We start from the raw sequence: 9,624 nt of genomic DNA on the forward strand, positions 1-9,624 counted from the left end.
GCACAGAATAAGCAGCGTTTCCTTCCAAAGATGAATAGTCATCAATCTGTCCTCCCGACATAAAAATAAAGAATTCATCTTATTATCATCACTGTTAAACCTATCAGCCCCCTGTGCCTGTGTTAAACACCTGCAGACCCAGGACAGCAGACCCAGGACAGGATCGTGGTGCTGACTGGACTCGCCAAACACGAGGGGAAGTTACTTCAATATGACTTTTTTCCCCCCTCAATTTTTCCATTTGACGGAAATCCGTCGTGGTGACGGAGAACTTTAATCCCTGCCATATGGGGTCCAAATGTGGATCTGATGGACCCTTAACGTCTGTTGGGAAATAACGCTTTATTTTAAGTCTTAGAACTCACAGACAAAACTGTTTCTTTTTATTTTATTCATATTTTTATGCACAAATCCTCTTTTTTCCATAAACTTCCCCATTATGTGATGACTGATCATTCTCCTAATATTACATCTTCACTCTAAAAAATGATCTGCTGACTCAATGTAAAAAACTGATGTACCAATTTCCATGAATCTTTTCAGTTATTTCAACTTGGCCATAATTGTGTAAATGCCACAAGACTTCTCTAGTTCAGCAAACTCTATTACTGAAGTACAAACAACATGATTTGCTTTTTACTCTATAAGCTTAATTAAGTCGAATCAACTTAATTTTAATTGTGTAAAAACTACTCCATTTAGTTACACTGACTTACTGTTTGATTTTTATTCTATTCAACAACGTCCATGTAAATAGTTCCCTTAGTTTTGTGAGTAGGCCGAACTTATTTCTGTATGTCAGAACTAATTACACATTGATCTTCCAGTTTCATGATCAAACTGTTTATTCTATCATCATACATCCCATTTTCCAGAGCTATCTACATGTTGACATTTCAGTACCACACCACAGTATAGTCTCCATGACTGAAATAATACTAGACTACATACATATGTCAGTCAATGAGGGACAACAATGAACCAGATCAATTCAAAAGTGGATCAAAAGGAAAGGCACTGTTTAGCCTATGGCTCTGACTCATGGTGCAGTTCTAGAAAAATACACAAATAAAAACACAAAGGCCAAGAAACATCAGCATGCACACATTAACTCCAAATGAACACCCACACCATAACCCTGCTGAACCCCTGCACAGAAAAATAACACATTTTCAACAATAGACCCAATACCCACAATGCAATGCAGCAAACACGCCACAATATAAACTGCAATTTTAAATTAGAAAGGAGCAAAACTTGTATTATCCAGTCCTTGAATAATTCAAACTACTCTTGCAGAAATTCAGTGCCAGTTAAAAACCATAACACCATTCAGCTTCTGTAAAACCAAATCTAACCAGACTAATGTTATGGACGAACTGTTACAGCAATTAGCTAATAGTCTTATGTTACTAATAGTTTTCCTTCCTGTCCTTCGAAGAGAGTGGACGTGTTTTTCTGAGCTCTACTATCTGATGTTTTTTTTCCTGCTTCCCCCACTCTGCTTGGCCGTGCAGTGTCTCGTCCGACTTACTTTACTTTTAAATCCCCTGCTTGTTGAGCTCTCGAACAGCAAACATGGAATTGACCAACTGGTCACTCAGCGTAATTGACACAATTTTTTCATCAAGGAAGAATGGTCCTGGGGAGCCCGCCTGCCCTGATGGGACAGCTGCAGCCGGATCCACCCGGGACGCTTGGGACAAGTGGAGGGTGGTCTGTCTGTCTGCCTTGTCGGTGGAGGACATCGAAGATATCTACCTACTGGGACTTATGATAGCGGGACACCTTCTGATTGGTCTTGGAATGGCCCTGATCTATCGCAAAATCAGTAAAACAGCAGCATGCAAAGAGACCCCGGTGCTGTCGGTGGAAATTGAGAAGCACTTCGGAGCGGTGAGAGATAATGTGAAGGAATTACAACGGGCGGTGATGCAGACGGGGGAGAGTGTGCGAGACCTGGCCGGACGGGCTGCGGACTCGTATAAGAAGTTGGATTACATCACGGGTCAGTCTGCAGAGGGATTGAGGGCAACCGTGGAGGGGCTCCGTCAATCTGCTGGACTGAAAGAGAAGATCGAGGGACTGGGTAGAGACCTTACTGGTCGAAGATGCTAAGGAATGCTGAGGCCAGGTATAACCAAATTAAGTTATACTGAATTCATGCAGTAATCAAGCTTCCCCCATGGCCTAAATTGTTTTCCCCTGAGAGCTGAGGAAGCAGCATATTCTTCTCAATCTACTCCCCCTACAGTCAAAACATCTTCCATGGCCAGGACAACAGTGGGGTTGATAAGAACTGATAAGAACTGAACTGAAAAGGACAGAGTGACCCCACTGGAGTCTCTATCTTTGCACACACATTCCATAATTATTACACAGTCCATGCATCTCCCCTACCCCCATTGTCCCATTTTCACGTCTGCTGTCTGCCTTAATGTTCACGCTGTCCCTCCAACTCCCTTCAAATCCATGAAAAAATTCCAGCATGTGTCCACGTGTACTGTGTGAAACTGTATGATGTCTTATATTTGTGCTTTGCATTATCTTCTGTTCTTTACTGCAATTTTCGAAGGATTTGCGTTGGGCGCATGCGCACACAGCAACCGGCAGTGAGCGAAAGCTTGCTGCAAACAAGTCTACCCACGGGTACAAATAAAGTCAACTTAAACTTGAATTAGCTTAAACATTACCAGCCTATTTGTTCATACTGTTGCTCATTTTGTGTATTTGGCTGCACAATTGCTTAATTTTTTAATTCTTTGTTAATTTTCTTGATTATTTTGTTCATTTTTGTTCCACTTGTTGATTAGATTCTATAGAACTTTATTGATCCATTGGACAGAGACCATCTGGAAATTCACAATTGGTCATTTTTACTCACGTTGATTTTTTATTTTTTTTTCATTTTGTTGATTATTTCATTCATTTCATGATTAATTTTATTTTTGTTCATTTTCCTGATTATTTTTTAAATTGCTACATCAATTAGCTAAAAGTCTTAGGTTACTAGCTTAAACGTTCCCACCTCTAGCTGAGGAAAAGACTTTAAGTGTGGCATAAAAACCATTTCTTGTCGTTTGATTTGATAGTTATTAGCTATTGTGAATAAAACAAAGCTAAATTCTACTTATCAAGCCTTAAAGTTTAGTAAAGTTCAGTGTAAAATCGTGTTTCTCCCTTTTCTTTCGGTGCTTCCCTGTTTCTCGTGGTAGGCGTGGTCTGGCACATCAACTTTGTACTCAGCTTTTAAAGGAAGCTGAAAAGAGTTTTAAGGTGAACTAACTGAATCTACTTCTATGGTAAGTTAAGACACAAATGTCTGTTCAAAACCCATATGGTACTAACTTAAGACTGTTTCCTTATTTTTCATTTAGACCAACTTAATAAAACAACTGTAATCAAATGATTACAATGTGTACATGTAACAAACTTCATTTCTGAAGCAGAAAAAGCTCTGGATTTGAAGCTTAACTTCCTAACCCCATGAATCATTTCTTACAGTGTTCTCATTTTTACAACATCAGTATTTTCGACGTCATTGAACTAAGTCACGCCTCAGGCTTTAAGGACAAATGTGTCCATTTTCTAAGATGGTGGACATCTATCTATTGAACTGGATCATCCAACAGTTTCAGCCCGTTTACACCACCATAAAAAAAACAATAACTGTTAATAATCAGATAAATGGAATAATCAGATATGATGCGTTTACATGCACTTCAGAAATCATGGAAAACCCGTGTTTCAGTCCATTATTGGATTTCTTCGGGGGTTTGTACATACGTAGTGACGATAGAATCCAACTTCCTGTTCTGGTCTTCAGCTCATGTTTGACTAAATCACTTGTGTTTTGTCTCAGTTCTCTTTTCTTGCACATGCTCAGATGGAACAGAATGAACTCAATCAGATGAACAGGTTTCCGTGCATGAGCTCCGCCTCCGTCTGAGTCGGTTCATGATCTCCGCTTCTGCGGTCGTCTCCAAATCCACGTCCATGCTTCTTCTGTAGGAAACAGGACAGAACAGTGGATTTGAACTCAATTGGTCCAAAGTGGAAAAACGGCTCCACTTTGTTTGACTCGGTCCAAAGCACAGACACCATCAGTCTGGTTGTGTGCTCCTCAGTTGATGACAGCTGTGTGAACATCACAGATGGGTCTACAAACACACTATTGGCTGGTTGACCGTCACACACACTGGACTATAAGAATCCTCACAAAAAAAGTCTGAATGGAACCAAATCTGGATTGTGAGTTCAGGTAAAAAAAAAAAGTTGATCTGTTTTTCTGTCGTGTGGTTTCGAGACAGATACGAAAAGATTGATCTGATCGACTGGATCAAAGTCAACGATGAGTTTAATGGAGTTTAGGAAAGTGGGCAGTGGATCCAACATTCAAAAGCCAAAGTCCAGCGTACAGAGGTTTAGTGAATGTGGTCTGGACTCTGTGGATCAGAGTCATGGTTTCAGAGACGCTGTAGAAGGACAGAATACCTGCTGTGTGATCCAGGTAGACTCCGATTCTGGAGGAAACTGGACCTGGGACAGAAGACCAGACACTATTATGACGAAAAGAGTTATTGGTACATTCTAAAACCCAAGACTTGTCATTTGATCCAAACTGACATTCATTACAGGGTCCTTTTCTCTCAATATCCTTATATGCGACTGCGACCCAAACCATCACCCCCCTCCACTCCACCTCCCAGTAACATCGACCAGTCAGACTCTCTCTGCTCAGGACCTGATACCAGAAACTGAATCTGTCTGGATGATCAGGACAGTTCTGTTTTTGTCTCATATATGTTACTCTTCTATTCTTCTCAGACAGTGACAGATCTTCATTCACTGTGTTTGGATCCAGTGTGATTCGACATGAATACTGTAAGAATCCTGTTCTGGTCTGAGGTTCTGGTTCTAGTAAGAATCCTGCTCTGGTCTGTGGTTCTGGTTCTAGTAAGAATCCTGCTCTGGTCTGTGGTTCTGGTTCTAGTAAGAATCCTGCTCTGGTCTGAGGTTCTGGTTCTAGTAAGAATCCTGCTCTGGTCTGTGGTTCTGGTTCTAGTAAGAATCCTGCTCTGGTCTGTGGTTCTGGTTCTAGTAAGAATCCTGCTCTGGTCTGTGGTTCTGGTTCTAGTAGAACCTGTGTTTGACTGATGCTCAGTTCCATGTTGGTCCGTTCTTCTGTCAGACTGAGCTGGAGTTTCTCTCTGAGCTCTGACACAGCTGTGGTCACATCCTCAAAGTAACTCTGAGGACGGACGTGGACGTGGGATGAGTCTGGATCTTCTCTGAGTGTGGACACTGATGGATACTGGAGTAAAAGCTGGTTGTGCTGGTGTGTGTGTGTGCCTGTTTGTCCATCTCAGCGTCTTTCCTCCTCAGCTCAGTCATCTCCTGCTCCAGCTTCCACTCCAGCTCTTTGACTCGACTCACTTCAGTTTCCTCCTTGGATCTGATCTGCCGCTCCACATCGCTCCTTCTTTCCTCCATCAGTCGGATCAGCTCGGTCAGGATCTTGCGGTTCTTCTCCGCTGCTTCATCAGCGCAGCGACTGATGTTCTCCGCCTCCTGTTGAAGCACCTTCACATCTTTCTGTTTGTCTTTGATTCTCTGCTGGATTTTCTGTCGACTCACCTCCAGCTCCTTCTGCCTCTCAGTCCTTTCTGCTGCAGATGACACTGTGTCGTGGCCTTTATGTTCTTCCACAGAGCACAGATAACAGATACACTGACCATCACTGCGGCAGAACATCTTCATCACCTCACCGTGATGAGAGCAGACGTTCTCCTGGAGCTTCTCCAACGGATCCACCAGCTTGTGTTTCTTAAAGGCGGCAGATTCATGATGAGGCTGAAGGTGTTTGTGGCAGTAGGAGACCAAACACACCATACAGGACTTGACAGCTTTCAGTTTCCTCCCAGTGCACACATCACAGACCACATCTTCAGCTCCAGCGTAGCAGCGATCAGCAGCAGCAGCTCCAAGTCCAGTCTTCTTCAGCTGTTCCACTAAATCTGCCAACATGGTGTTTTTGACCAGGACAGGCCTGGGTATGAAGGTGTGTCTGCACTGAGGGCAGCTGTGGAGGTTCTTCCCGTCCTCTCCATCCCACTGGGTTTGAATACAGCTCATACAGGGATCATTCCATGTCAAATCACCCCAAAAAAATGACATTTTAAACCCCACCTCCTCCAAATTAAATGAAAATTGGTTTATAGGTAAATCCTAGCCAGAAAAGCCAAATTTTCAAATTTTAGCAAAATCGGACCAACAGTTTTTGAGATATCGCCATTTCTTTTTTTTCACTTTTTTGTGAAAAAGGGCGTGGCCGCCAAATTTCAAAGTGCTGTATCTCAGCAACCAGTGGTCCGATTTTCAAAAATAAAGTATATTTGTGAAGGGGAGATCATAAGGAATCTAAGTACATCATTACTTTTATCTTTTAAGTGATATATCTCATCATGACCTTTTGACCTATATTTTGACCTTGAAATTGACAATTTGGGACAAATGACCCCGCGACGACTTTTCCTGAAAATTGTAGCCCAACATGTTGCCTACAACATATGAAGAAACTGGAGAGGTAATATTTTTCATTTTGAAGCAATATCAATTAGAATGAGACATACTTGCCACTAAAATGATCATCCCTGTATTCTGTGTACATAAACCATGTATTATCCATGTACATCACATATTCACAAAGTCAAGAGAAAATATATGCCAATTATCAGTCTTAATATGGAAAATCCAGTGTCTTTAGTCTTTTTATGTAATGACATGTCTGAAGAGAGGCAATAGTTTCTAGTAGAGGAGGAGGTTAGGTACGGAGCAGTTATCACACATAGAATATCCGACTCCGGAATCCAACATTGGTCATCCCTTGATGGCCAATGGAAGGTTTTAGCAGGTCCAGATGGATGCATAAATTTGATGTGGTAGTCACCGAATTCCTCAGAAATTTCGTCAACTAGTCCGATCCACGGATGTTCATCGTACATACAGCAGACGAAATTCTGCTGTTTTATTTCCAAGGGAATTTGCATGACCCTGGGTGTACATGTTTTATTGTTGGCATCTTGGATTTGTACCAAATCTGGAGGACTGTCCTGCTCAGAGAGTTTAAAGGCTTTAATCTGAGTGAGGGAGACAGGTACAAAACGATGATACTGCAGAGTGCCTTTGATAGTCCTTGCTAACTAGAATCGAGGTTTGAGGTTTTCTTCGTTGGCAGCGACTTCATCTTGTGTGACATGAAAGAAGGAGATTCCAGGGATATTCTTGACACAGTATTCAAACATTGCTTTAGAATCCATAATATAATATATATATATAAATATAATAGAAATACAGACATGAAAGACAGTGTACAAGATTCACATTCTTGTGTATGATGTAATTTAGGGCAGACTTGAGGTCTGCAGTTAACAGACATCAAAGGCTGAGGGAAATTTAGTGGCAGACATATGGTCTGCAGTTTAAGTGGGTTAGGTCATGTGACCCCTGACTTGTATTCTAGATATTTTTGAATAAAGTTTCAGTTGAGAATAGCATGCACTACTGCAAGCAAGTGGTTTTGAGTTGTCTTGTTAGTAGTGTAGAGACAGAGAACATGTTAACCATGTGGTAAGCATATAATGTGTGAAATGTGTTGAATTGTGTGTACGGATGTACATAGAATGTACAGGAGTAGGACTTTTAGCTGTGGTGATGCACATTTCAAACTGATGCTGCTTCAAAATGAAAAATATTACCTCTCCAGTTTCTTCATATGTTGTAGGCAACATGTTGGGCTACAATTTTCAGGAAAAGTCGTTGCGGGGTCATTTGTCCCAAATTGTCAATTTCAAGGTCAAAATATAGGTCCAAAGGTCATGATGAGATATATCACTTAAAAGATAAAACCAATGATGTATTTAGATTCCTTATGATCTCCCCTTCACAAATATACTTTATTTTTGAAAATCGGACCACTGGTTGCCGAGATACAGCACTTTAAAATTTGGCGGCCACGCCCTTTTTTGCGAAAAAGCGAAAAAAAGAAATGGTGATATCTCAAAAACCGTTGGTCCGATTTTGCTAAAATTTGAAAATTTGGCTTTTCTGGCTAGGATTTACCTATAAACCAATTTTCATTGAATTTGGAGGAGGTAGGGTTTAACTCATTGGGTGATCTGACATGGAATGACCCACAGTAGCTGTGTCCACAGGGAATAGTCACCGGATCCTTCAGTAGATCCAAACAGATCCAACAGGAAAGTGTTTCCTGACTCAGCTGCACTCCTTTCTGCTCCATTTCTGCTTCGTGTCTCAACGACTGGTTCAGTTTCAGTGAGTCAAAGCAGTTTGAGCCCTGATCTGTTTCACCTGTGCAGTGTTTCCTGTCTGCTGTCTAGATCCACCTCCTGTTGGCTCCGCCCACCTGTAAACTGTCAGATCTACAGGGGAGGAGTGGAGGTCATGTCAGGACAGAGTGGACCTGCTGTGTTTGTTATGACACACAAGACAAACCAGTTTGTGTCAGTCCCACAGACCAGTTGGGTCCTAAATCCAGTCAGGGTTTGGACTGTTGGACTCATCAGCTGCTGTGGATCCTGGTTTGAAGACACTGTCCCCTCAGGATTTCCTTCCTTTTCTTGTTCATTTCCTTCCTTTTTTTGGATTTCCTGTATTTTCCTGTGATCAGTCTCACACCACTGGAGTTCCTGTTTAATTCTTGTTGAACTGTCTCTTCTTTTCAGTGCTTTTTCATGCCTGATGCTGTGTCTGCTGTTAAATGAAGCTGCTGTTCCTCTTTCTTCTGTGTCTGTGGGTTTGTTTGAACCAGGTGACACGCCTCCAACATCATCTGACCTCTGGAATGTTAGGCATTAATGTGGACTCACTGGTTCATCCACGTTTTCCACATGAAAGCCACTCCTCAGTCCAACAGAAGCAGACACACCCACAGTGACAGGTGTGGAACCCATGTGCTTTGGACTTCAAGTAGGTCACATGGTCACTGTTCTGTCAGATGGACCTTACACACCTACAACTATTGGACACATGACGTCCAAGGCCACAGTCCTCTACAACTGACCTGGAATCAGTCATTTATCAGCACTTAGCATCACTTGAATGTGAGACTGAGTAGTAAAAATGTATGTGTACCTTAGTGGAAATTACACGACCCACTTAAACATAGGATACTGGGTTATTTTGGGCAGTATTTAAAGTCAACTCAAGGCAGCTCCACAAACATGAAGGCACCAGGACGTCCATTTTCCACAGAAACAGAAGTGTAGAGGACATTTGACTAACTTCATTTGAACTGTATTCCAATACCCTACAGCTAACTTTGGCTATAGTTAGTAAATATTCAACCTGATGAGGAAATCAGCTGATCATACAACTGGAGAGAACGTTGAAATCAGTTTACCCAGCATTCAAAGGTGCAGATGGCCACGCACTGAACCGGAGTGTGTAACACCACAGTTTAGTCTACTTCAGGTTACAATCCACACAATATACAGTGCAGGCCAAAAGTTTGGACACACCTTCTCATTCTTTGCATTTTCTTTATTTTCATGACTATTTTCATTGTAGATTCTCACTGAAGGCATCAAAACTATGAATGAACAC

The 9,624-nt window shown here is 41.7% G+C and overlaps 1 protein-coding gene across 1 annotated transcript; it reads right to left on the bottom strand.

Moving 5' to 3' along the window:
- Positions 1–1,175: 1,175 nt before the first annotated feature.
- On the bottom strand, positions 1,176–8,799 carry LOC115414920 (tripartite motif-containing protein 16-like). The gene is given in 3 exon segments (XM_030128282.1): positions 1,176–5,350; positions 5,353–6,130; positions 8,193–8,799. Coding segments are annotated over 3 exon segments (1,878 nt in total). The 5' UTR covers positions 8,300–8,799; the 3' UTR covers positions 1,176–4,357.
- Positions 8,800–9,624: the final 825 nt, after the last annotated feature.

The sequence above is a fragment of the Sphaeramia orbicularis genome, chromosome 24 (assembly GCF_902148855.1).
Source record: "Sphaeramia orbicularis chromosome 24, fSphaOr1.1, whole genome shotgun sequence".
In the NCBI taxonomy this organism is placed as follows: domain Eukaryota; kingdom Metazoa; phylum Chordata; class Actinopteri; order Kurtiformes; family Apogonidae; genus Sphaeramia; species Sphaeramia orbicularis.